This window comes from Phyllostomus hastatus, unplaced genomic scaffold, assembly GCF_019186645.2.
Source record: "Phyllostomus hastatus isolate PE091 unplaced genomic scaffold, TTU_PhHast_1.1 phas_contig_196, whole genome shotgun sequence".
Taxonomy (NCBI): domain Eukaryota; kingdom Metazoa; phylum Chordata; class Mammalia; order Chiroptera; family Phyllostomidae; genus Phyllostomus; species Phyllostomus hastatus.
The window spans coordinates 372618-400229 of record NW_025333709.1 but is presented as its reverse complement, the minus strand read 5'-3'; the positions used below and the strand labels follow the sequence as shown (position 1 = coordinate 400229).

At 59.9% G+C, this 27612-nt stretch overlaps 1 protein-coding gene across 1 annotated transcript; it reads left to right on the top strand.

Annotated features, from left to right (window-relative positions):
* Positions 1 to 17646: 17646 nt before the first annotated feature.
* Positions 17647 to 22072, top strand: SPON2 (spondin 2). The gene is made up of 6 exons (XM_045834321.1): positions 17647 to 17945; positions 18349 to 18574; positions 18912 to 19135; positions 19212 to 19403; positions 19749 to 19923; positions 21315 to 22072. Exons 2-6 carry the CDS (start codon positions 18352 to 18354, stop codon positions 21497 to 21499), a joined length of 999 nt encoding a protein of 332 aa, XP_045690277.1. The 5' UTR covers positions 17647 to 17945; positions 18349 to 18351; the 3' UTR covers positions 21500 to 22072.
* Positions 22073 to 27612: the final 5540 nt, after the last annotated feature.

The following is a 27612-nucleotide window of genomic DNA, read 5'->3' as shown; positions in this document are numbered from 1 at the left end:
GAGACTGCCGAGGGCCTGGGCACCCCTGCTCACGGTCCTGCCCCCCTCAAGGACAACATGAGAAGCCTGGTGCGTGAAGAGGCGGCTCCTTCCACCTGGTTCGAGGAGCAGGGGGAGGGGCTGGATGGGGGGGTGCCAGCAGGGAGATGTCAGAACACAGGCACTGGCCACCCAGCCTCCACCAGGCTGCCTGCCTCTGGTTATCTGAGGAACCCAGCAGCCTCTGCCCTCAGCCCTGCCCCCTCCATCTGGGCACTGCTCTAGGGGTTCAGGGCCTCAGGGACACTTAGTGGGTGCCAACCAGCTGGGTCCTGGGCAGGAAGCTGGGGAACAGTCCTGAGTAGGAGACACGGTAGCGAGGCAGGTTTTCTCCCTGTGACCTCGGCCTCCACTCACACCGGGGCCCCTTCAATTCCCGCGTCCCTGCCTTTGCCTCGAAGAGGCTCGGAGGCGACGGGAAGCAGGGAGTCGAGTCCAAGTCTGCCACGGCTCCCACGGCTGTACCCCCGCTGCTCTCAGCCGGGGCCCCTGGGGTTTGCAGAGCTGGTCTTCCAGGAAAAACAACATCAGGGAGAAGAGCTGAGATGAGGGCCAGCTGCACGGCTCTGCTGGGCTTTCCGCCCTGGCGGCCAGCACCCCCGCGTGAAGACAACCATCTGGCGCGCTGGGCCAGCGCCCGGTGCCTGGAGGGGGACCTCGGGCCCTGTGACCAGCCCTGCTCCCTGGCTGCCCTGCAGCCTCTCCCCTTGGCACGTGGCATTTAGGCCAGCCTGGGTCACAGGCACTGAGCCTGGCCACTTCACCCAGTGACCCTGGCAGGAATGCGCTGGCCAGTCCGCATGCCCGCCCATCAGACCTGGCACACCGAGGCCCAAGCAGTAATTTGCTCCCCCCAGCCCTGGCTGCCTGCTGCCCCACCGTCCTCACAGACCAGCAGGGGTCTCTGCCAGAAGACCGGACCCCGGGACCGGCATCCAGGAAGTGCAGAAGGACCCCATGGCTCACACAGCCCTGCTGAGAAGCTGCGCCCCCAGGCACCCAGGGCGGCTCCTGCCGTGTGTCCATGGACACGGTGCACACACCGGTCACTTCTCTCCCACAGGGTGGCAGACTCGGCTCCTCTGGAAGTCGCCACTGGTGGTTTGGGTCCTGGGTGTCTGTGGGACGTGCTATGGTCAGGGACCACTGCTAACCCACCTGCCCTCCTCGTGCCTTCCCACCCTGCTTGCACCAGTCGGCTAAAAAGACTGTTCAGTTTTTTCCTTAAAATGAAGGACACATTTTTCATTTTCACCAATAGCTTTATTGACTTGCATATTCTGAGTCTGTCAGCGACATCCCACTATTGGCTTCTCGTGGGGAGGGGCCGGGGGCTGTGCTGAGCACCTTCCTGTGCGGAGACAGCCCCGCGGCACAGGGCTGTCGGGCCGAAACGTCAGCACTCCCCAGAAACTGCACAAACCGCTTCTGACACGTCCCATCAGTCACAGCGCCTTCTCCACACCCTGCACAAGTGTTTTTTCTGCATTTTGGTTGCATTTTTACTTTTCTCGAAATAATAAAACATAATATACTGAAAATTCGTGTGTTTGCTTCCATCTTCAATATTAAAATGGCTGCACAAAAATTAACCAACTTTGGTAAGTCTTTCTTTAACGCATGCGGGTATGACAGCTGTCACAATACAATCTAACGAAGTTGTTTCTAACCAAGTTGAAGACAGCTGAGCCGACTAGAGCCACTGCACGGAGAAACCGTAACGGACTTTCTGGCCAGCCCGGTACCAACAGTGGGTCAGCCTGCGGCTTGTCCCCGGGTCCATCTGGGGACCCATGTGAGCTGTAGGCATTTGCAGCCTGGCAGCTGGTGCGAGTGCTCGGCCCCCCAACCTCCAGGCCCGTGTGCGCCCCCCCCCCCTCGGCCGTGGTGTTCGCAGGGTGTGGCTGGGGGGAAAGGCAGCCCTCGGCCAGCCGGCTTCCCCTGGTGCCAGGGAAGCTGCACGCCACCCGAGTCCCCACGCCCCACACAGAACCGTTCAAATGCGTAGTTTCTGTGTGGGAGATCATGGCTGGGCTTTTTCTCGTTGGTTTTTAAAAGCTGCATGTCCTAAAGACATTCTGTCTGCGATGTGAGTTGTAAATACAACTCATTTGCTGTCTACTTCATTGTTACATGCACAGTTATCACCCTTCCCTGCCCCGGGGTGGACAGCGTTGGGAGGACACGGGGTGGCTGGTGGCCCAAGCAGGATACCCCCGTGCGCTCCGCTTCCTGAAGGCCACTCCACGCAGATCCAGGCACAGCAGGGACCCTGCTGTGCCCAGCACCTCTGAACACTGCAGCCTGCTGGGAGTGGAGGCCAGGGCAAGGCCCAGACGCGGAGGCTGGGGTGCCCCTTGGGTGGTCAGGGGGGAAGAGCACCCTCCAGGAGTCCCCTGTGTGGGAGACAGGCTCCCTCCTTGCTGTGAAGGGCCAGGGGACTTTTCCCAAGGCAGCTATGTCTGATGGTTCTAACTGGGTCCAGAAGCTAGAGTTTCCCACGGAGGAAGACCATCCCGAACCGCCCAGTGGCCAGGGGCCGGCTGGGCCTGCGTGTGGGGCTCAGACCTGGGGGGCAGGGACGGGGCAGGCGGCTCCACTCTGTCCTTGAGGGTCAAATGCATTTTTCTCGGCTCATTTCCCATCAGCAGGCCCTGACGGATCCCCCACAGCAGCCAGGCCAACTCCGAGCACTGCCAGGCCCCCCACCCGCCTTGTACTTCCTGGTTGTTCCAGGAATCCCCAACCCCCACACACAGTGGCCCCCCCCCCTCCCGGAGGGGGAAGGTCCCCGTCCCAGGCTGCGAGTCTCCGGGGAGGCCCCACTCCAGGAAGCGGATGTTCCCAGTCCTTCCCCCTCGCCTGCCCCCGACCTTTACATCTGGTGTGAGCTAGGCCTTTGTCCCCAGGGTGCTGCAGCTTGGTGGGGACCAGGACAGAGCTGGCCCTGCCCCTGTTGCCCAGGCACCGGGAGGAGGGGGGCTGGGAGGGCAGGACAGGCAGAGGAGGTGCTCAGGGCAGGGGGGCCAGGAGCGCATGTGGGGTGAAGGCCCAGGCAGGCCCACGTGAAGCCAGGGAGAGAGGCCCCCTCCGTCTTGTTGGTGGGAATCCAGGTCCCTTCTGAGCGATGGGTGGTCTCTGCCTCCATGGCCCTGCGGTCTGCCCAGTGCAGTCCCTTGCTGTCACCCTGGGAGCCAGGATGGGCAGCCCAGGCCCAGGGCTGGGGGCCAGCTTTCCAATGAAAGTGGTAAGTGTTTACCAAATGGAAGATCCTGGAAATTGCTGGGGAAAAACCAGGCCTGGGGCACAGCCAGGCCTGCCTGAGATGGTGACGGCAGTGGGGGAGCAGCTACGGGCCGTCAGGCCACGCTCTGGTTACCGGCGGGGGTCCAGGCCGGGGGTGGGCACTGTGGGTTCTTGACTTCGTGCAGGAAAGACTTCACAACTCGAGTCCCGGTGACCGTGAGGGTGCAGTTGTGATAGCTGGGAACAGTGAGACGAGGGAGGGCTTCAGCTAGAAGCAGCAGCAAGAGACAGAAGAAAGGGCCTTAGGGACAGGTTCAGGGGTGGGCCCAGGATGAACTGCCGCTGCTCCCCTGGTCCCGAGTCTCGTGGGGACCCGTGGGGCTTCGGAGGCGCAGGGCGAAGACAACAGGGTGGCGTGGGCGCGCTCCCGGGAGAGTGCGCAGCGGGCCCTCTGTGTGGAGGCTTTGTGTCTTTCTCTGGTGACAGCGGGAGCCCCGGGGAGGGCTCAGGGGAGGGTTGTCCCTAGCTTCTCAGGTGTGTCCTCTGACATGCGGACTCACCAGAATGTGCGTACAGAGGAGTCAGGGTTGTTTTCCGGTCAGTTTTATTTTCAACAAAGGTCGTCAAGAACGTCATTGAGGAGGGACCTGGACTGAGGCCAGTCTGCCCCAAGGCAGTCTGGAACGTGTAAACCGTTGGCTCCTGAGCCCTCGTTAGGGAAGGTAAAGCCTTGTGGTTCATCAGCTGGCTGTAATTGTTCAAATCGTTGCACCTGGTTAATTATTTTGTCTGTTTTCCTTACTCCACTTGTCAAGGAATTTCCCTGGCTTCTTACTATCACACCCCACTCTCAGGTTCCCACGGCACAGCACCTGTCTTCAAGCTAGGTTGAGGTCATGGGGCTGTTTCTGGCCAAGGACAGGAACAGAACTCATGTTTGTCACCTCCAGGGTGAGGCGGTTAAAAATCAATGTGCTCAAGAACTCCTACAACTCAACACTAATGCCCTGGCTGGTGCGGCTCAGTGGACTGAGCGCCAGCCTGAGAACAACAGGGTCGCTGGTTTGAGTCCCAGTCAGGGCACAGGCCTGCGTTGCGGGCCAGGTCCCCAGTAGGGGGTGTGCAAGAGGCAACTACACAGATGTTTCTCTCTCTTCCTCTCTCCCATCCCCTCTGTCTAAAAATAAATATATATTTTTTAAAAAGAACTCAACAATAAGGAGGTGAACAACTGAATTAAAGAACGGGCAGAGGACCCAAACAGACATTTCTCCAAAGAGGACACACGTGGCCAACAGACGTGGGGAAAGGTGCTCCGCATCACAAGTCCCCAGGGAGGTGCCAGTCAAGGGGGCCAGCACGTCACACCCACCAGGAGGCCAGAGCCGAAAACCGAAGGAGGACAGGTTCTGGCGAGGGTGCAGACGGACAGCCCCTCCTGCTCAGCTGCCGCGGGGTGTGCGGGGCGGGCTTCGGGACGCTGCCCGTGGTGTTCCCACGCCGCCCAGCAGCGCCACGCCTGTGCACACGCCCTGGGCATCTGGAACCTGTGTCCACACAGACACAAGCGCACGTGGGCTCACAGCGGTGTCAGTCGCAGCCGCTGAGGGGTCGACCCACGTAACAGAGCACTATTCGGCCACAGAGGGAAGTGGAGGGCCGACGCGTGTGCGCGCATGGGCACAGCTTGAAAACACAACACGGAGCCAGAGCGCGCAGACGCAGGAGCCCACGCGGTATGTGGTTCTGCTGTACACAATGTCCCTCTGCCTTCTCCCAGGAAGGGCGCCTCCTCTTTGTCCTCCCTGAGGGCCACCTGGACACACACAACACCTGGACAGCTGGGCACAGGCCCAGCCCACAGGAGGGCCCCACACCGTCCAGAGGGGTGAGCTCTGGGGCCTGGCAGGGCCCACGCAGGGGACACTCTGGGCAGAAAAGGGCTGGCCCCACACTGCAGGCTGAGGAAGGTCAGCAGGGCAGAGAGCAGGCTCCTATCCCACAGAACATGTTCCAGTCCAGAACGTCCAGTAGGGAGCAAGGGAAACCCGCTCATCCCAGCTTGAGTTGGTGCCGCCCCTTGCCCTGGGGGGAGCCCCACCATTTGTCCACTGACCACAGCCTCTGTGGGGTGGGACTGAGGGAGCAGGGGACTCGGCCCAGCCAGATGTGGGAAGGCGGGGGCGCCCAGGGAAGGTGCACCCAGAGGGCCCCTGGCAGACCTCACGGGGCTGGGAGGAGGCAGTGCACAGGACTCAACCACAAAGGGCTCGGCTCTGGGCTTGTGCAGGGGACCAGACCAGGGAGCTGGACAGGGACCAGGCTCTGGGCTTGAGGGGAAATCCCCTGCAGGGCTGAGTCAGGGCTCGAAGGAGGGTCTGAACCACCCAGAATGTCCCCGCCTATAGACTGTGACCGGTGGGACCCAGCAGGGAGCTGGAATGCTTTCGGCCAGTAGTCTGGAGGGGGTGTCCATCCACCTGGGTCTGGGTGCCCAAGACTACTTGGCAGGGGCACAGGCTGCCCTGTGCCCTGTGGCCAAGGGCCCTCAATACAGTTGCCACCCCCCCCACCACCACGGCCTGGCAACACCCCACAGAAGAGAGTGCGGCACACCCGGCCTCTGCCTGCTCCCTGCCCTGCCTGCCCGCCCGCCTGCCCGCCCGCCCGCAGGCCTGCCCTCAGCAGGGGTCCCAGCACGGGTGCTGGTGGGAGGAGTGTCCTCACCTGGCCTACAGTGATACAGCCTCAACTACCTGCTGGAAAACAAGGGGTAGTCAGAGACAGGCTGGTCGGCGTGGCCCTGATGAGCAGCTGTCAGCTGCGGCAGCCAGCAGAGACCACAGTCCCCAGCAGTGAGCTCACGGTGGACACATTCTCGGCAAACTGAGCACGTCATGTGGGTGGACACCTCATGGGTTCCCAGAACCCCCTCTTCAGGCCACACCCCCCTCCCCACGACGGCCACGGCCCTCATCCTGGGCAGGGCCCCAGCTCCTCGCCCAACCCTGTCACTGACCTAGGCCTCAACCCATTACTGAAGGACCTCCGCACTCCATCCCTCTAAATGTCAATCAAAACCACCGTGTGCCCCGGTTTCTCATTCAAGGGCCTCTCACAGGGATCAGAGTCCAGCTCTGGACCCTATTCCGGGGCAGTACAGTACAGGGGCTGGATGATCTGCCCTCAGTGTGAAGGGTGGGTGCACAGGCTGGACCTACGACAGGACTACTAGCGTGGGCCGATCTCTACTCAGAGCTCACCAGGCACCAGCCGCTGCTGCAGACACCTCTCACGTGCTCCCCCGCACCACTGCCCCGTCTGACAGATGTGGGAGCCAAGGCACAGAAAGGCTCAGTCAGTGCCAGGGTCAAGCAGCTGACCGCTGGCCCTGACAGGATTTGGACAGGTCCCTCCTCTCCTTTCCTTCGACATGCCAGGCACTGTTCTTCCACAGTAACTTGGAGGTTGCCGCACCCAATTTGAAAATTTGGGGTTCCAACAGGAAGTGCACCACCCCAGGAGCTGGCAGAGCCTTAACATGGGCCAGGACTTCCTGTCTGCTTCTCGTGTCCAGTGTGCGCCTTTCTGGTCAGAGACTTCACAGCCTTCACTGCTGAGAGACGGCCGCTCACCATGCTCAGCCCCTTCTGAGACAACAGTGCCCTTCCTGTGCTGGCAGGGCAGGGCCCTCAGGTAGCAGCCGTGTCCCAGGTAACACTCACGGGACAGGCGGCACCTGTGTCCCAGGTAGCTCGGGGCCAGAGGCTTGGGCCAGAGCCTGGCCCAGCTGGCTCTGAGGTTGCCCTCGCCCCGCAGAAACGTTGCCGTACGAGGAGAACGCCAACTTGGGGTGATGACCCTTAGACGTCTGTTCACCAGCAGACACCTGTGAGAGCATGAGGGGTGGCCAGAGGTAACCTGCACCGCACACTGCCCCTCTGGGACCCCTCCACGGAGCTGGTGCCACAGGGAAGGCCTGGGGGGCAGCGGTGCCCCCAGCCAGGCGCAGCAGGGCCAGCGTGGCTGTGCTCGGACTGCCCAGAGGGCACACAGGAACTTCCAGACGCACGGCCTCCCTGCACACGATGCCAGCGGAGTTGGGGTCAAAATGGATGGGCAGTACGGGGGCTCCTGGCACAGCCAGCCCCCTTCCCTCTGGGCCCCACAGGTCGCAGGTCCCCTTTCCAGGCACTCCCGGCTCTGAGGGGGCAACAGACGCTCTGGGGCTTCGAGGCCCCCTCACCTCCTTCTTGGCGAGGCCGGGCAGAGGGAGCCCTGAGCTGGAGTCAGACCAAGGGTTCTACGCAGGCCCTCCCGTGGCTCCTGTGGCCTGCCCCTGAGTGCCCACACCCTCCTGAGGCTTCCTCCCCCCCTGCAGAGCGTGGGACGGGACAGGCTCACTGACAGCCCTAGCCCTCGGCCCCTCCGCCCCTGCATGCTTCAGTGGGGATGACCCCTCCCGGGTGACCCGCAGGCGGGCAGCTCTGCTGGAAGTAAGTTCAGGCTCTGAGTCAGACTGGCGGCGCTGGCGGCCTTCCCGGGGCCAGCAGGCCTGACGGCGGCTCCTGGGAAGGGGACCTGAGATTGGGGGTTTATGCTTTAATTCCCACCCCCTGTTCCCGATGGTTTTCTTGCTCTTGTTCCCACACAGCTGCGTTCTGATGAGCACAAGGGCAGGAGCTGCATCTCCACAGGAGAAGCGCCCTCCAGGGGATGCGTGGCAGCCAGGAGAGCCGGCTCTGGCGAGAGGGAGCAGAGGGGCACATGGGAGGGGGCGGTTGGGCTCCCAGCCTAAGCCGGAGTGACCAGCACCACCCCCACACCCGATCCCGCTACCTCCCAGCAGGGCTCTGCCCCTCCCGAAACCCAGCAAAGCCAGCGCCTCCAGGAGGACCAGGGAGAGGCTTCCCCCTCCCCCCCCCAGGACCCACTTCTGAGCCTGGAAAGTCTGAGCGGATGCTGGCAGCCCCAGAGCCTTGTGGCCGCACGGCCCGGCTCCCAGCCTCGCCACGGCCTACTTTGCGCCGGGTGCAGTGGAAATGTGGGTCAGCGTTAGCTCATCTGGCCCGAGGCCAGAGCCAGTGGAAGGAAGCAGGAGGAGCCAGGCTGCCTGGGGGCCCCAGCCCCACAGGGGCCACTCCACCCCAGTAGAGCCCCTGCTCCAGCCACCACTTCCTCACCGTTCAGCTAGAGGGAGGGACCCTGGCACATGAGCCCCTCGAGATCCCCCAGGCACCCGCCCAGGGCCCCTCATTAACCTTTTCCTGCTGTGACTCCATTGGACACTTGGTCTGGCTGGGCTGTCGCCAAAGGCAAGCACCCCATTCTCCCCAGCCCACCTCACCCCACGAGCCACACCTACCTGGGCCGACCCGGAGGGCCCTCACCCACAGCACCCAAGCCTGGCACCTTCACTCTGGCCTGCCCAGGCACCCCAGTGCTCCTGGGCTCCAGGGGCTCCACTGCGGAAGGGCCGGGCGCTTGCACTCCAGGAGGGCGCCCTGGAGTTGCACCTGCCGCAGCGGGAAGTCGCTTGGGGCGCGGAGCTGAGACACAGCAGGAGCCAACAGTGCCTGGCTGCCCTTTGTGAAGGGCCCACCTCCCTTCCTGCTGGGGATTCCCGAAAGCTGAAGGCTGTCTCAAAGCAAAGGGAGTAGGCCTTGCTCTGAATGATTTAAATCAGGGGTGTCAAACTCATGTTCACCGGGGGCCACATCAGCCTTGAGGTTGCCTTCAAAGGGCTGAAATAATTTTAGGACTGTATAAATGTGACTACTCCTTAACTGTTAAGGAGTTGAAATTACACCCGGCCCTTTGAAGGCAACCACGAGGCTGATGTGGCCCCCGGGGAAAATGAGTTTGACACCCCTGATTAAAACAAAGGGCCAGCCCCCCCAACCACCCACAAGTGAGAGGGAAGAGCGAGGGAGCTTCCAGCACCAGCACCGTGGCATCCGGCCAGTGAAATGGTGGGGCGGGGCCGTGAAGCCCACCTCCGGGTCCTGGAGGCCTGTGTTGGGATGGGGGTGGGGGTGGGAGTGCAAGGCATCCACCCTCTGACCAGGCGAGCTCAGTGTCCTCTGGGAAGGGATGGCCTAGGGGGATGGGGGACAGGGCACCCTTGGGCAGATCACATATGTCTTGCCCCCACCAATTCTATTGTCAAGACACACACACACACACACGAAACCTGTTTCTGAACTAATTTTACACTTTCAGAAAAGCTGCAAAAGTGGTAGCACCCCCTGTACCCTCCAGCCAGCTTCCTCTATCGTTGGTACTTTGTCCACCCCATCCCCGCACAGCCATCAAAACCAGGACATTGAAGCTGACACCTGCGCTACCAGGTGCAGCCCTTGTCCAGATTCCACTGGCCTTCCTGCTCGTGCCCCTCCACCCCTCAGGGCCCGTGCTGTGTCACCACCATGTCTCCCTGGACCCACGGTCTCGGGCGGTGTGAGGGGTGCTGGTCAGTTCCTGCGTTGGGGCCTGTCTGCCACCCTCATGCCTGGAGTGAGGCTGGTTTGGTCAGGATTCCCACGGGAGCAAGGAAAGTCCATCCTGTCAGGGGGCAGGTCAGAGGCCGTGCCCCCTGTGCCGGCATGTGCATCGCTGCGTGAAGACCTGGTGACAAGTCCTCGAGGTCAGCCGCATGGGCCTGGGGCTGGCGGGATGCAAACGCAGACGTGGGTGGACAGGTCACTCTGGCTGCCACGTGGAAGGAGCACGGCCCAGCTTCCCCGGGGCCTCTGCAGGGCGGCACTGTCCTGACTCCTCTTCCTGGCTCCGCCGACTCTGCAGACCCTGCCGTCCCTGCTCCGGAGGCCCATGGAGGTTGAGGCCGCCCATCCTCCCGCTTACTCACCAGGCTCCGCCCCAGCACAACCTCTGCCTTCTCAATCCCAGAACACGAAGCCCCACGTGGACAGGAGCCTGGTGCCCAGCACAGGCTCGGCTGTCTAGAGAAGAAGTAGCCTTCTCCTACTGGGAGTCAGAGAGGCCAGGAGATTCCAGCTAATAACTCATCAGCTGTCTGGCCTTAGAGGGTTACTTGGCTTCTCTTGGCCTTGGCTTCCCCTCCTCTGGCAGCATGGGTCTGACAACAAGTCTCTAAAGGGCCATGTGGGCTGTCTCAACTTCTCGCGTCTACTGTTACACTGTGAAAGCAGCCACAGGCTGTGTCCCACCACGCCAGTGACCTAACGCGCCTGAGGAAGCCCGAGGTGGGCTGCAGGAGGCAAAGCTCTGCGAGTGCCGGCGGAGGGCTCACCGGCGCTGTGCCCTCCATGTGGGCCTCCACTCTCCCCTCCCCTCCCCCTCACAACCCCGTCAGCCCTCTGGGGGCACGGGACAGCCAGGCCAGGGAAAAGCTACGCATTTGCTGATGGAAAGAGCGTGTTACTGCAAGAGAGGAAACATCAACAAGGCCTGGAGCTCTCATCTGAAACCCTGGCCACAGGACTGTGCGGGGCCATCCGTGGGCCAGAGGGGCACTCTGCCCCAGGCAGCCCCGCCCAGCTGCAGTCACGGGCAGCACAGAGGAATTAGCGCTCACGTCACCCCCGTGCCCCAGGCAAGGAGAGCACAGCGAAGAGGCCAGCGAGCTGACCGCAGCTCGGAGACAGGCCGCCAGGCTGACGTCAGGGGATGCCAAGAGCCGAGGAAACAGGAGGGTGAGGAGCGTGTGCTGGTCTGTGCGTGAAGCAGTTAACGGCCGGGCTGCGGGTCGGGAACATCCGTGTGCCAAACACAGACGCCACACGCATAAAGCCGCGGTGAAGGTCAGACCAGAGCCAACCAGCGCAGACCCAGGGACTCTCCCTGGGTCTCCTCACGGCCAGGCCCCTGGCAACCGGGAAACACAGAAACACAAAGGGATGTGGGTGCAGATGCTGGCCCGCACGTTCCTCAGAGAGAGAGCACAGTGTCCTCTGCCAGGCCACGGTGTCATGTACTTAACCTAAAGAGGTGCATGAATGAAAATGATCTTATTCTAATCCAATAAAATTTTAAATAAATAACAAAATATGTCGCACACACATCCCCCATATTAGCAGTCGGTAACTAAGAGACACATTCCTCACTAACCCTTCGATAAAACAGGAAACCAAATCTGAACACGAGAGCTTTCTGAAAAGCCACGGAAATGTAAACACATCTCAGCTGAGCCAGGGGTCGATGACATGTCCTCAGAAGCGCAGGGAAAGGAGCAGCAGGGAGGGACTGTGTGTCCACTGGAGGAAGTCAGAATGAGGACAATAAAAAAATGTTTTAAAAAGTAGAAAGAGGGAATAATGAAGATAAAACCAGAAATTAAGCAGAAAACAAATACTTAAAAGGAGAAACGACAGTGTTCTTTCTAAAAGTGAATTGGTGAGACGCCCCTTGCCCTGCTGGGGATGGTTAAGAAACGCAGTCTTCACGGAGAGCCCGTGTGGAGTCTGGAGACCCACCTGCGGTTAGGAATGACAGGTGCCCGCAGAGAGAAAGGACAGAGGGAATGCTGCGGTGCCACAGCCTGGACACCTGGGGCAGCCCTCTGAAAATCAGGGGCAAACAGGTAATTTTATGGTGACTACACATTACCAAAATAACAAAACAGGGGAAACATGAATAGGCAAACACAAGAAACCGGAAAGGTGACCGATGGTGGACGAATAAAGGAAAGCTCTGGGAGCAGATGTTTACAACTTAAGGTGATGATGCAACCCTAAATTGGAAAAGAAGCTATTCCAGTGTTATTTTAACTTTTCCGAGACAAATTTAAAAGGACAAAATACTTTCTAATTCATCTCAGGAAACCAGTATAATACAAAAACCTGATGTACTAAAAAAAAAAATCCTACAGAAAAGGATCACTTACAAATGCAGACAAGGGAGAGTACAAGCACGAGAGGAGCGCAGAGAGCCAGGGAGAAGCAGGCAGGACTGCCCGTCAGGGCTCCGCCGGCCTGCACAGGCCCGAGGGCGGCTCCGTGACATACTGACACGGTTCAGAAACAACACAGAAAACTCCGAGAACCAAATCAGTAAGTACCGACAAGAAACGCGACAAATTCAGCAATTAATTAGTAACACGTAATTAATTAGTAACACGAACTGAAATGGGAAAAGAAGTGACTGCACACAGCAGAGGCCAAGGTCCTCCCACACAGAAACCCAAAACTGTTCCAAGGAAATCAAATAAATGACATAAACATCAAGAAACAATAGACAAACTTTTTGTGCTGAAGGCATGATTGCAAACCTAGAGACTTCCCTTTACCCTAATCAAGAAAAGTTAGAAATCATTGAGAAAATTTGACACGAGATGAGCATACAAACACGAGTACTTCCACTGCTCCGGCACCAGGGACCCAGAAAAGGGAAGCAGCGAAGACAGGTGTGCACAGCAGTGACTGTGCAGCGAGGGCAGAGGTGCCGTGACCAGCAGCCCCAACAAGAGGGAGACGCCAAGGCCAGAGGCATCCCTTGCTCCTGCACCCAGCAGCCGCTCTGCTCCCACGGCTCAGGGGCAGTGCCCTCCACCCGCCCCCGCTCCACCCCCAGGGGCTCAGAAACACCCTGCCCGGCCTGCCAGAGGCCGAAGCGGTGAAGAAGGGGAGGAATGGCTGCCCCTCCTGCAAGGCTGCGTCTTCAAAGTGGCCCACGCCACCCTGGTTGTCTTCTCTCGGGAAGAAGCTTCCATACTGGCGAGCTCTGAATCGAGTCAACATACAGGCAGGCGAGCACGTGGGGTCTTCCCGGAAACCGCCAGACAGGCCAGAGTGACAGCTTTCTGGGAAGGCTTCTTTGAAAGAGTTCCAGGCAGGGACCGACAGGCTGTTGGTCTTCACCGTGAACGTGTGCTGTGCACTTTCCAGGCTTCTGCAGAGCTGGACAGTGGGGGTGAACGCAGGGTAAACTCAAACACCTCACAGCTGGCAAGGGTGTGGAGAAACCGGGCCCCTGTGCACTGGGGGCGGCAGTGTGCGACGGCAGAGTCACTGTGGAAGAGTGCAGGGTCCTCAGAAAGCAAAGTGCAGCTGCTGTACCAGAGAAAACACAGCATCCTCACTTCCAGGTACTCACCCAAAGGACGGAAAGCAGGGACTCACACAGATATCTGCACACCCACGCTCGCAGCAGTGCTATTCACAACAGACAAAACATGGAACCCACCCAAGTGTCAGTGGGCGTACGAACAGATAAGCGAGATGTGGTCCATCCGTACAATGAGGTATTATTCAGCCTCAGAAAGGAAGGAAATTCTGGCACATGTTACCGCGTGGGTGAACCTTGAAGACATCACTCCAAGGCTTCCAGTCACAAAGAACACATACTGTTACAATTCCACTTAGGTGCGGTCTCCAGGTGGTCAATTTCGTAAAGGAAGGAGGACGGTGGGAGCCAGGGGCTGGGGCTGGAGGACAGGGGTGAGTGTTCAGTGGGGACACGCTGAAGACGGGAGGACAGACAGTGGGGATGGCTGCAGGAAAGTGTGGGCGCGTCGGACTCCACCGAGCTGTGCGCCGAGAAATGGTTAAACTGGCGAAGAAAAACAAGCAAACAAAAACACCTCATAACTTGCTGCTCTGTCCTGAGCAAGATTCAGACAGTTTTCTTGGTAAGAACCACAAATCCTCTCTAAAACTGCATCAAGCCTTTGGCGAATCACACACGGCTGGTCCTGAGTCTTGGCTGGAGCCTGGGGTGCAACAGACCTGCAGAACCTGTGGTGACGTTGAGGACTCACTGCACTGAAAACGTCTGTTTTCATTATTTTTGCCTGTTTGCTCTTTTACGAAGGGTAGCATTTTCAGAAGCCCTGGCTCCTCCACTGGGCGAAGACGCCGTGGCAATGGCGACCGGACAGAGACAGCCCTGTGTTCCTAGGGGGCCGAGCATGGCACAGAGGCCGGCAGATCTGCACTCCCAGCCAGAGAGGCACACGGTCCAGGTCTGCGGCTCCGCAGTGTGGCCCGGCCTCTTCCGAAAAGTGGAGCTGGAGGACAGCGCCATGCTAGGCCAGAGTTCTGGGTCCTCTGACCCCAGTATGGTCGAAGAGGTCATGCTTACAGAGGGATCTTGCAGGCAAGGCCTCCACTGGGCATGAACTCTGGAGTGAGAGGAGAGGGGGTGTGGGTGGCGTGGGGGTGAGGCTCCCTTGCTCAGTACCTCCCCGATCCTGGACGGCAGAGGCTGCAAAGCTAAGCCCAGGATTCAGGATTCCCGATGGGTCAGAAGTGCTTGGAGAAACCTGAGTCCAGGGGAGCTGAGCTGGGAGCTGGAGGGAGGTTGGCAGGTTCCCGGGCAGCTGGTGGCCTTGGAAGCTCAGCCCAGTCTGTCCAGCCCTCACAGCTCTGTAAGCAGCTGGCACTTGAGGCAAACACCTCTGCCTACACTAGGAGAGCTCCTGGTGTGACCAGGTGCTCCTCTGGCCAAGAGCTTGGGAGGGCTCCCTGAGACCCGTGAGGGAGGGTGCAGTGGAGACTCCTTTGGGTGAGGAAACTGGGAGAGCACCAGCCCCGCGGCACGGGAAGAGTTGCTGAGATGGAGGGGTGGGCTAAGGCCAAGGCTGGGAAGCTTAGCCTGTGGGACTGGGGCAGCGCTGGGAAAGCTGTGTGCCGTCTGCGGTGTCTGGCAGGAACACCCCTGTAAACGTCTGCTGAGGGCGTGAGTGAGCAGACAAATGGGTGCCTGTGTGGCTGGCAGGTCCCCCGGGAAGCCAGACACCAGGCCCGAGTCTGTGTGCTTGGGAGGAGCCCGCCGGTCCCCCTGCCCAAGCCAGGCTCGGGGAGCGCTTGAAAAGAGCCTTTGTGAGCCAGGCCTAGAAGGCCCTTTGGCCAGAACCCAAACGGAGAGGATGGCAAGGTTTCCCTGCTCCAGCTGGAAGCTGAGCCCCCAGGGTGTCCTGGGTCCTGGGCTGCATGGCAGGGCCACGGCAGGGCCAGAGGACGACGACACAAGGCTCCCCCAGAGCTCCCTGTATAGCAGGCCCCTCCTCAGCAACCCACAAACTCAGGCCCCTGGACACGGCACAGCCCTGCGGCCAGTCTGAGCAGCACAGACCCAACTCCCCACGTTGGGAAGGATTTCACAACTGCCCCAAGCCCACCATGGCAGCACCATTGGGTCAAAGACACCTTTTAAAACTGCAAATGTCCTTTGAGGCAGGGCCCACAGTGCTCACCCTGTGCTCACACTCACGGGAGCTACAGGAGGTGCTGGGGTCCGGGGTCCGGGGTCCGAGGATGCCTGCTGCAGCCGTTGGAGCCATGGGGGAGCGGTGCAGATAGGGAGAGCTGGGGTGGGGAGTGCTGGCCTACGGCCACACCCCTGAGCCTCATTCCCCTAAAAACACCTCAGGGGTGACTGACCACAGAGTGACTTACAGTAAGAGACCCTGGCCTCAGTGTCAACCAGTTCACAATGCTCGGACTGAATAACAGAATTCGATTTACAAAACGCATGCTGTCCATCCACAGCTCCTTCACCCAAAGCCTTGGGGGACAGGGCTTTGTCTGCTGAGGTCACTTCGGTGTCCACACTGCTCAGCCCAAAAGGTGCTCAACACTTAACCCTCAGCAGGAGCAGGATGTAGCCCCCTGGTTTGCAAGGGGGAGCCCAAGGGTCAGAGGTCTGCAGCAGAGTCCAGGACTCACAGAGTGAGCCTATTCCCTACCAGCCGGGCTCCCCACCTGGGGCCCAGCCCAGACCAGAGGGCCACAGGTCACCTGTCCCAGGGTCTTCCTCTCTGCCCCCCTCTGAGCACAGTGAATAATTGGGTCCCTTCCCCATCCCATTGTGTCCCAAGATCCCCCTCAGGCATGACCTTGAGGAGGGGCATTCCACCAGGAAAGGAAGCCCTGGCCACCCTCCTCCCAGGGCCCTCTCCCCCCGGGCCCAGACCTGTCCCTTGGCCTTTGGTCCCCATGGGCAGCACATCCCAGGTGGGGCCCCACAGAGCTGCAGAGCCTTTCCACGCGGGTGATGGGGGGGGGGCAGAGCCGCCTCCTGATGATGTTGGGCTGCCTTCCTGCTGTCCTGGGCCTCCTGTAGAAAGGGGAGAGCCACTGAGCAGCGGGTGAGGCCTGGATGGAGCCTGCGTGAACGCAGGGAGAGGGAGTGAGGTGTGCCGGGCCCCCTGCTTCTGCCCTCAAACCCAGGACCACCACTTCTCCAAAGAGAACAAGACAGCAGAGCTGGAAGACGCCACCTGCTGCTTGATGGCACTCCCGCCGGTCTGCGGTGTTTCCCAGAGCTGGGGGCGCATACACACGATCTACCTGGCCACCAGAGCACGGCCCTTCTCCAGCGAGGGCCGCACAGATGGCGACCAGCACGACGCACCTGTCCACCAGGCACCGGAGCAGAAGGGGGAGATGGGCGCGCAGGCAGGGCCAGGCCACTTTTCCCACAAGGTCTTCTTTTGGAAGAATGTGCTTGTTTTTGTAAAACATGCTATTTCTGTTCCCATGTGGCAGGTTTGCTTTCGTTATTTTTAAGTGAGTGGAGTGCTCTGGACGATGCTGCGTAACCCACACAGACAGGGGTTCTGGGCGTGAGGGCCCTGCGCCCACGTCTGAGTGCCGTGGGGTCAGGCCGTGTCTGCCTGAGGGCCTGCAGCGTCAACAGCCCCCCAGTCACTTCTCTGAGCCTGTGCTGCTGATCTGAAGCACGGGTGACAGCACTCGCTTCATTTGCACTCTGTTCTGGATGATTCTATTTATTTTCTCTCTGGTTTTGAATACAGGAAACACAAACACGGCTCCAAAAGTCAGGATGCTTCTGTTTAGTGCCTCCCCAGGGGGTTCAGAAGAGCAAGACCACCCCTCTGGCCTCCCTCCTAGTTCCCAGACCTCGTGACTCGGGTTCCAGGAACCAGCTCCCGGCAGCGAGCAGTGACAGACTGCAGGATCTGTCAGCATGTCCTGCGTGCCAAGCACTCTTGACACTGTGCGCCTCCTCGGAGGGAAGTGGGTCGGGACGGCGGCCCCCTGCTGAGGGAGCCTGCAGTCTTTCAGGAGCGAGTTGGGTGGGGGTGGGGCGGCCTTTCTGTGGTTCACCCTGAGCACTGGCCGCGGGGTTTGGACCCCCTCAGAGGGCGGCGGCGGTGGCCCCGGCCAGCAGTGTGGCTGGCACGTCCCTGTGCAGCACTGTGCTGTGAGGGAGGCAGCGTGTCCGAAGCAACCAGAGCCCTCAGGCCCCACTTCCCAGCTGGGCTCCAACACGCACGCTGCCGTCAGGCTGAGGCTGTGACTGTGGCTGTAACCCGCTGGCTTTGGCACCACCTCCAGGGAGACACTGGGAAGGCCTGATGGGAAAGCAGAGCAGGAGGGAGAGGCGAGGGAGGCGTGGGCGGGCGGGCGGGAGGGAGGAAAGACAAAGAAAGGGGTGCGGCGGCTGGCAGACACCCGACCAGGGAGGAGAGTGACCTCAGCGCTGGAGAAGCCTCCGCTCAGCCTCAGACGCCGGGCGGCCGGGCAGCTCCAGGGCACCGAAGTCCAGCTCTCCCCCCCACCTCCTACCGTCCGCGCGCTGCAGGCCACAGTGGAGGACCTGGGGCCTCCGTGACCAGCAGGGTGCCATCCTCGGCATAAACTAGAGCTCTGGGCTCTTGCTGGGACGGTCCCAGGCCACAGCCCAGCTGCCTGGCTTCCTGCTGCTCCCGCTGGGTGAGTACCGTGTGTGCACCTCTGTCCCCGACCCCTGTATCACCTGGGCCTCCTGGCGCTTTGCCCTGCCAAGAAGCCATGTAGTCCTGGGCATAGTGAGCCCGTAAGTCTGCCCTCCAGATTCCGGGTTCCCGCGGACGGCAGTGCCAGAGGTGTGCTATCGGGAATGCCAGGCCCGGGCACCAAGGCCCTAAACCTGCTGGGCACCCTGGGGTCCTAGAGACATGCCTGCAAGTCCAGCTGTAACCTGACTAGCTCCACTTTCCGGAGTGGAGATCAGGCCCAGCCTGAGCCCAGAGGTGGAGCAGGGAAGGGATATTCAGGGGCTGCCCCCAGGTCCCTGTCCGGCAGGCACACTGGGGACCCGTGGAGCCACCACATGGCCCTCTCCCTCCCCTCCTAGGTGATGGGAACTCAGACCCTGGCCACCACCCAGGGCAGGGCCCTCTGGGCTCTCCTCCTGGCCACACTCGGCTCCGTGGCCGGCCAGCCACTGAGGGGAGACTCCATGTGCACAGCCCGGCCCCTGGCCAAGTACAGCATCACCTTCACGGGCAAATGGAGCCAGACGGCCTTTCCCAAGCAGTACCCGCTCTTCCGGCCACCCGCACAGTGGTCTTCCCTGCTGGGTAAGCACAGCCCCAGCCACCTGCGCTTGGCGTCCACCCGGGAGGGCACAGTCACCTGACAGCTGCACCACACTTCACAGTTTGGAGGGCCCTCTTATCCAATTCACTTCAGTGCAAGAAATACTTGCTGGGCGCCTACTGCATGCTGGTCAGTGATGACCTGGGTTCTGGGGATGTGGGGGGGCAGGGTGTCAGAGCCGTGGGGAGGGCTGCTGAGCACAGGTCCACATCAGCAAGATGCCTGGGCAGCATGAGGCCACAGGACATCCACGTGCAACGGGTGGGGAGGAGGGTGTGTCCACTCGGGACGGCTGCTCACGCGGCGAGGGGCCCACAGGGGCAGCGCACAGCTCCGACTACAGCATGTGGCGGGAGAGCCAGTATGCCAGCAACGGGCTGAGGGACTTCGCAGAGCGGGGCGAGGCCTGGGCCCTGATGAAGGAGATCGAGGCGGCCGGGGAGAAGCTACAGAGTGTGCACGAGGTGTTCTCGGCGCCCGCCGTGCCCAGCGGCACAGGACAGACCTCCACGGAGTTTGAGGCCCACGCCAGGCACTCACTCGTGAGTGGCAGATGGTGGGAGGGTGGGCAGAGGCACGGGCTGTGCCGGCGACCTTGCTGAGCTCCCGGCCCCCCAGGTGTCCTTTGTGGTCCGGATCGTGCCCAGCCCTGACTGGTTCGTGGGCGTGGACAGTCTGGACCTGTGCGACGGGAACCGCTGGAGGGAGCAGGTCTCCGTGGACCTTTATCCCCATGACGCCGGGACAGACAGTGGCTTCACCTTCTCCTCCCCCAACTTCGCAACCATCCCACAGGACACAGTGACCAAGGTGAGGGGACAACAGAAAGGCCACTCAGGGCAGCTCCCATTGCCCAGCTTTGTCCCTTGTCTGGATGGTGCCCCTTCCCTAGAGTCCCAGTGAGCAGTGAGGCCCTGCCCAGGAGGGAGCTGGCTGCACTGTAGGATGGGGGTGCAGTGGTAGCCTTGAGAGGGCTGGTCCCCTTCCCAGGCTGTGGGCCAGGTACCCCAGTGCACATGGAGGCCCCGGCCGGGATGTCCCCACACGGCCCTGCTGGCCGTCACTAGCTCCTGCCTGGGCCAAGCACACAGCAGGTGCAGGTGGGCCCCTGGGTTCCCAGCCCATGCTGACACCCCTTCCCCCGTCTCCCCCCAGATAACATCCTCCTCTCCTAGCCACCCGGCAAATTCCTTCTATTACCCACGGCTGAAGGCCCTGCCCCCCATCGCCAGGGTGACCCTGGTGCGGCTCCGGCAGAGCCCCAGAGCCTACGTCCCGCCAGCCATAGACCTGGCAAGCAGGAGCAACGAGATCGTGGACAGCCTCTCAGGTAAGCCCAGGTCCCACCCCCAATGCCGCATTCCCTGCCCTCAACAGTCCTAGGGCTAAGCACCCAGGCTCAAGGGAGCCGCCAAGCCTGCCACTGGTCAGCATGTGCCCAGCAAGGCACGTGTCAGCCTCCACTGCCATGGGCAGCTACCGACCCCCAGTCCCCTGCACCAGGCTCTCACCTCCTACCGCTGGAATAACGTTGAAAGGGAGTGTCCCAAGAGGGACCATCTGGGAAGCGGCAGTAATGACACCTGACACCCACCAGTCTCCTAGAGGTGGCCCACATGTGACCCCACAAGGGGCAATGGTCCAGGGACCAGGTCCTGCCGCCTGGCCCCACAGTGCTCCCCTGCCGCAGTTCCACCTTGTAACTGAGATCACCCCGTTCTAAGCCAGACTCTCGGGTGTGACACGTCCACCCCCAGGCTGGGCCAGGCCGCCAGGCACACCGGGGTGTCAGGGAGTCACACCAGCGAGAGGCCACTGGTGCTCAGACAGCCTGGGGCCACGTGCACCTGTGTCTCTGAGCAACTTCAAAAACGGGTTCGGGGTGAGACTGCGGAGGTTCTGGGGACTCCAGCTACACAAGGTGATGGGGGCTCTAGGGGTTCGGAACATTCTGTGAGGATGGCTAGGACTCTGGGAGATTTGGCAGTTGGTTGATTCAAACTGCAAACTAAGGACTAAACTCTTGCCCAACACGTGTAAGGGAAAGGTTTTTACACATCTATAGCCCAGAAGCCAGGTGGGAAGGAGGTCCCGGCCCCCCCATCAGAAGCGTGCCCACGTGGCCTGTGTCATAGCTGACAGGAAGGGCTTCGCTGAGTGGACTCCTCTGTGCCCTCCGTGGCAAAGGGGACGGTGGGGGTGTTAGTCGTGGGAGCACGGCCCACCAGGGCGGGAACCTGTGTGCCGGGTGCTAGGCAAGCCCGGGGGCCGAGCTCCCGGCAGGGTCAGCTTCAAAGCACGTCAGTGACTGGATCTGTAGCAGGAGGGCGAGGCCCTCAGCGTGGGCCTCGCTGCAGCGAGTTTCACAACAGGAGCGCTCCCCTCGCTCCTCTGGGTGTGTGAACATGGCTGAGAGTCCCCTGGGGCACCCCCACCACGGTGTCAGAGTTGGTCCCCAAAGCCCCACGGAGTAGAGACTTGAGCACAGCATCAGGCTCTTGGCATCGAAACATGAACTCAGGCCATTTTAGTGGTTCCTTAGGAGGTGAGTTTGGTGGCACCTTCTTGCAGCCAACTCTGAGCCAAGCAGAGAAAAGCAAGCATTTCCTCTCCACTCCGAAGTCTGGAGCTGGTCTCATGGGATGGACACAACCCAGGGGTCCCCTCTGCCACCAGCTCCTCTGCCACATGGCTCACGGGTCTCTTCTGTGCTTGGTCTAGTTCCAGAAACGCCACTGGACTGCGAGGTCTCCCTCTGGTCATCCTGGGGGCTGTGTGCAGGTCCTTGTGGGAAGCTGGGAGCCAAGACCAGGACACGTTATGTCCGTGTACAGCCCGCCAACCATGGGGCACCCTGCCCCGAGCTCGAAGAGGAGGTGGAGTGCATTCCTGACAACTGTGTGTGAGCCCGGGCCCCACAGGCCCAACCGTGGTGTGGGGGCCACACAGTGAGCTGGCCAAGCTGGCAGCTTCATCACCTCTGAGCTCCACTGCTGACCAACCCTCTGCACAGACATGCCCACGGGCCAGAGGGGATGTCACGAACAGGCGCTTCCTTTCTGCAAGTTGTCCCTCACGGCCCCTCATCCTAAGGTCCGCCCTCGTGGAGACTCACAAGTCTGCTCGAAGTCAGGTCCAGTGTATTTACCACCGTGTGGGCCACTGTCCTCCATGCAGAGGATGTGAGCACAGAGCCTGGTAAGGTGCCCTGCAGGCCCGCCATGCACCCCAGGCCCAGGAGCCCCTTGCCCCTTGCGCTGGCTGTGAAATACCTCGGTCCTGGTGCCCAAGTGGCCACTGGCACAGGAGCCCTGCACCACACCTGCTGCTTGAAGCGAGGCTGCCACCAGACACCCGCTGCTCCTGGCATCCAAACAGGTGACACCGTGGGAGATAAATAAAGGGGGCAGGCTGGGACACCTCACCTGGCATTGTCACGCGACTGATCTGTGCACTTGAATAAAGACTGTTTCCCGATGTCGGTGGCTATTGTCTGCATTTCTCGGACGAGCACTGGGCGAGGGCAGGGCGAGCAGACACAGGGCTGCCCACCAGCCCCCAGTGTAGGGTCTTCCCACAGACTTCACAGGAGAGCACGTGGCACATGCCAGAAAAGCGTAAAAATGGTGTGCAGGCCCACTGCACACACCCAGTGCCCCTGGTGGCTGCCGATGGGACAAGGCCGGGGAGTGCAGACGGCAACCCAGGCTTCGGAGCACCAAGGCCCCGACCTCACAGACGGTCCTGGCCCTCGTCTGAGGTCGGTGCTCGAAACCTCTCATTACCAGTGTGGATCCGTCAGGGGCTCCTGTGTGAGTGCAGCGGAGGCTGGGCTGGGCCCTCAGAGGACAGTGGGAGCTGGGACACTGTCAGGCCATCATTCTTCCTGTCGCTTGGGTTCCTGCAGAGTCAGACCCACCACCCTCCCCTGCCCTGCAGGCCCTGCTTTCTTGTCCATCCTGCGGCAACATGCCTGGAAAGGGTTCCCCACGTCCTGGCTCCAGACTCTGCCCTCCGTGCAAGCTCCTCCTTCGCGCTGTCGAGGGCCCAGTACCCGCCCCCCGCACCAGCGCACCAGGGCCATGTGCTTTGCCCATCTTCCTAGCCCTCTCAGAAATAGGGTTTTCAGCTCCCCTACCTGATGCATCAAGTTCCTTTGGCCCCCAGGCCCCCGCCCATCCCCCCACTGGCTGGGTGATGCCCTTCCCCTCCCTCCCTGACACACCTCCCCACAGACTCAGGCTCCTCCATCTGCTACTGACGCTCCCTCGTTGGTTCCAGTCATCTCTGCCCAACAGATTCAGATCCCCAGTGGCTACTCTGACCCTTGACTTTGGGAAGGAAGGAGTGAAAGCAGCTGTCTGTGACCATTTCACCCACTGGGGGAAGAGGATGGTGGAGGCTTAATGGGCACCTCAAACATGCTGCTGCCTGGACCTGCTGCTAAACAGACTGGTGGCAGGTGCTTCACCAGAGGAAGGGACTTTTCTGTGGAATGTTCTGGGCATGTAATCTTGGGGCAGAGTGCTAGGAGAGCCCAGGAAGAGCCTGAGCTCCAGGTGCATGGCCCCTGCTGTCCAGCAAAGCACTGCACTGGGTCTGTCTGCTCATGGGCACCCCTACCCCAGGCACGAGCCTTGAAGGATACCATTGAGTGGCTTTGGGGTGCAGGGCACACACATGGTGAGAGCCACACAGCACAGCTCAGGCAAGTGGCAGAAACAGCAGCAAATATTTGCTGAATGAGCAAGGAACTCAACACTCTTCATCTGTTTGCAGGAGCCCTGACAATGAGCACCTAAGATACTAGACAACATGAGACGTATCCCCTTTTTTAAAACAAATAATACACTGATGAAGTAGCAGAAGGTGGGGAGTTTCTCCAAGGCCAAAACAAGAAGCAGCTCCTGGGTAAGTGGTACATGCAGGAGCCGGACTCCACCTGGATGCCCTGCTGACCTGGGGTATCGGAGGCCCGCACCTCGTAGGCACCACCCCCAGTACGAGAGTGAGCTGGCCCTACAAGGGTATGGCTTCTCTTGCACTTGGCTCTGCATAGAAAAAAAAAATTGTCCTTGAAAATTCCTGAATGCAAGCCCATGCTCACACATGGGATCTGAAAGCTCCTAGTTAAAAATTTTTCTGGGCTGGTGACACCCTGAGGCCCCTGGAAGAAATGATCGTTAAGTCCTCCCTGAAGACCCCACATGGATTTAGGACTCAAAGATTTCCACCGTGACATGAACTCACAATCAAAACCCACCAGCACACAAGGAAATCAGCAGGAGACCCCTAAGTCAGAGGAAACAGCAAACTACAAGTCAGACCGAAGAAGCCACAGGTGCTGCAATCACCATGTGTAGGGCGTGACTGAGTATGTGCTGTGTTACCCAGCCCAAGCCCAGACTCCAGAGCACGCCCCAGAACCCAGCATAGCACTGGGCCACGGATTCGAACCAGATCACAGTCTATACAATCTAGTCAAATGACACAGGACCACAGACATTGCGGTGGAGACTCCTGTGGACACCCGTGTCCACTTTCCCCTCCTCCCTGGAACAAGGGGCCAGTGGGGCCCTGGGCAGGGGGCTGAAGTGACAAGTATGATTTGGTGCCAGGACATTTACTGCTCATATGAGACGCTCCAGACCCCAAAACACACGTCAACAGGGAGGTGCCTTCACAGAAGCCGCCTGGAGCCAACACTCTGAGACACCCAGCCTGGAGAGTGCCTAGGACCTTAGCCCAGTTAGAAACCACCTTTGTGGTGGTGATGATGATGATGGTGGTGGTGGTGCTGGTGGTGGTGCAGCACACTCTTTCAGGAAGGCGGCTGGGGTCACCCTCACTGATGAGCCCACCTCTGAGCAGAGCTCTGAACGAGAAGAGGGGAGTCTCTCTCTGGTGATGAGCATCCAGGAGGGGGAACAGCCAGAAGCAGAGGCCCTACTCTGCTGTGGGGACAGCTCGGAGATCGGTGTGATCAGCGCAGAGTGGGGGTGGCCGGCAGGAGGCCTGGTCAGACAGGCTGTGAGCTTCTGCCCCAGTGAGGTGAGGAGTGGGGTGAGGTGAGGAGTGGGCAGGTGTCATGGCAGGGCTGAGGGAGAGTGACAGTTCCTGAGTGTGCAGTACAGAGCGTCAGCCTGTCACTCCAAGAGCTGAGTGCAGGGGCGGAGGCAGGGGGAGAGGGCGAGTTAGAGGCCAGGGCACTAACTTGCAGAGGAGCAAGGTTCCCAGAGGCACGAGGACAGCAGTAGAAGTGAATGAGTTCTGAGTTCGTTCTGACACAAAGGCCACCCAGACACCCTCACACTGGTGTCTAACATGGCTTCAGAGAAGTCGAAGCCACCTCGTTCACAGCATCCAGTGCAGGAAGGTTCTGGCCATCCAGGTCAGCCCAGGGAGGGTGAGGGGATAAGTGGGGACAGGCCCGTTCTGGAGGCTCTGGTGGGCTCTGTGGTGCCGCCATACGCTGAGTCAATGCGGGGCCCTGGGCCAGATGAGGTTGCTCTAGCGCCTGCACTCACCTGCAGCCTCTCACACAGGCTGGAAACGTGCACTCGGGGTTCCCAGGGGTGGCGGCTGGGCCTGGCACTGGCAGACCCAGAGCCAGCATGCTGCAGAGGCAACGGCAGTGGTCTGCAGGGACAGTGCTGGAGGAGGGGGGACCTCAGGAAAGGTCCACTGTGCTCAGCAACCCCAAGCACATGACTGGGGGCAGGGCAGAGCAGCTGGTGGCACTGGGGGGGTGGGGAGGCAGGGGGCAGGACACTGAGAAGTAATGGGAGGGGCCTCCTGGCAGAGATGGACTGCACACTCCCATCTCACCCCACTTCTGCCTGGATCCCTCGGAAGCTATAGAAAAGGCTGTTTGGAGGGCACACCCAGATGACTGCTTCAGACATTACGTCTGCCCCGATGTCCTCTTCCACACACCCAGCCAGACCCTCAGCTCTGGGTGGAAACCCCATCTGAGACACTGCCCTTTCCATACTGGTAGAGGTGAACTCTCTCTTCCTCCTCCTACTTCCAAACAAAAGCAAACAAAAAAACTGAACTGGGGCTGGAGCAAAGTGGAGCTGGGGTGAGGCCCAACTATGCAAGCAGCTGGGAAAGACAGGGCTCCCTGGGGGCTGCGGCTGAGCAGGGGCCGGCAGCAGAATCCAGAAGACAAGCTGGCGCCCCCTTGCTGAGCAGGCCCTCAAGGACAATGGTGTCCCTCGATATTGGGGAAGAACAGATGCAGTTCTCTCTGGAGGAAGCTTTTTCAACTCCCAGTGTGGGACTCAGGCCTTCCACCAATTAAAATCAAGCAATTAGTGCAATCCAAAAGTCACTAGTTAAACAAGAAAACAAGCCACTATAATCGACTGAATGTCGGCAGAAAAACCAGCAGATTCAGAGGCCCGAGATAAGGAAGTTGCCAGAATGAGCAGGCACCGCAGTGGCCAGTCTGCAAGGGGTGTCGGGAACCAACGGGCGCAGGCGGGAAGGGAGACTGTGCACGGACAGGCCTCCCTCTGCTGCAGGGAGGGTTACGGGGACTTTGCCCAGAGCACGGCCCAGAGAGAGGCAAAAAGGCAGGACACTTCAAGAAGATATGGAAGATGAAATGAGCAGTGTTAAAATGTTTTAAATTGGCGCTCTGAGGATTTAATAGAGATGATGGAGAGAGAAGGGAATATTTAAAGAGAATACAGTTCCAAAGTCACAGAACTGGCTAAAGTGAAAAGGTGTCGTCAGAACCAGAATGCACGTGACATCCCACAAGGGGCAGATGAAGGCCCCACTCCGCGCCTGGGACACGAGCCTGCCGAGCACCGACCCGGGGGGAGACCTTTGACGGGCCCAGCACAGGGGCAGATCGCCCCCAAAGGGGCATCCACTGGAAGGACAGCTGTTTCTCGGCCCTGACCAGAGGAGTCCGAAGGCTGTCAGCACTCTGAACACTCGGAGAGGGACTACTGACCCAGACAGAGTTGTGAGCTCAACACTGTCTTTCAAGGATGAAGGCCTTTACGCACTTTCAGAGGAACAGAAACTGAGTTTAAACCAAGATGACTGCACTGAAGCACCTTGTGAGGATGTGCTTCAGAAAGGAGCACCTCCTCTCTGTCCTCCAGAAAAGCTTGAAGGTGAAGACCACCCAGTGGAAACAAACACCCTTTATGTTCTTCTATCAAAGGAGCCAAGATAAGGGGCAGATGATGGAGCAGGGAGCACCTGTGTCCACCTGGACACCTGCCCGCTCTGTCTGATGGAACTCTGTTTGGGGCTCTGGAGTCTGTGGAAGTCTTGAAACTTTCGGGGGAAGGCTAGGAGGGTCAACATTAGCTCCTAGCACAGCAGCAGCTGCCTGTCCCCCACCCAGCCAGGGGGCCGCAGCTGGGCACATGCCCCTGGAGCATCCCACACACAGCTCGCAGGAACCAAGGTGGGCAAACAGGACCCTGTGTTCCAAATATCGGGGACCTGTGAGCTGATGTTGATTGCTGCTCCTAATCACAGAGATGTAGATAAAGGGAGAGCAGCCATTGTTGACGTACCCCCAGCGCCCCCCACCCCCTGCAAGTCCCGCCCCCTCCAGCTGAGGTGACTTGCAGACGATTTAAAAAGCTGGCATCCTTTCTCTTCCCCCTTAATTTCTCACTTTTTCCCCTTTCAGAGCCAAATATTTACGGGAAGGTATTCAAAAACAACTGCATGTCTAGGGAGCACTAGAAAGTGACTGCAGGCCCAGGGAACGTCAGGAAAGGCCTCAGAAGGCCTGGTGGAGCTCCACCAAGACAACCTACGACAATCACAACCGAACAGCGATAACACAGAACAGCAAACCCCGGGAAAGGGGGAGAGGGTGATTTCCAGAGACACATCCTTGGATTCAAATGTCCAGTGTTCAACAACAAAAAAAACCACAGGGCTACAAAGAAATAGGAAAGTGTGGACTATTCAAACAAAGAAAATGAATTAAGAAAGCTGTCCCCGAGAAAGTTCTGATGGCAGAGCTGCTCGACAGAGC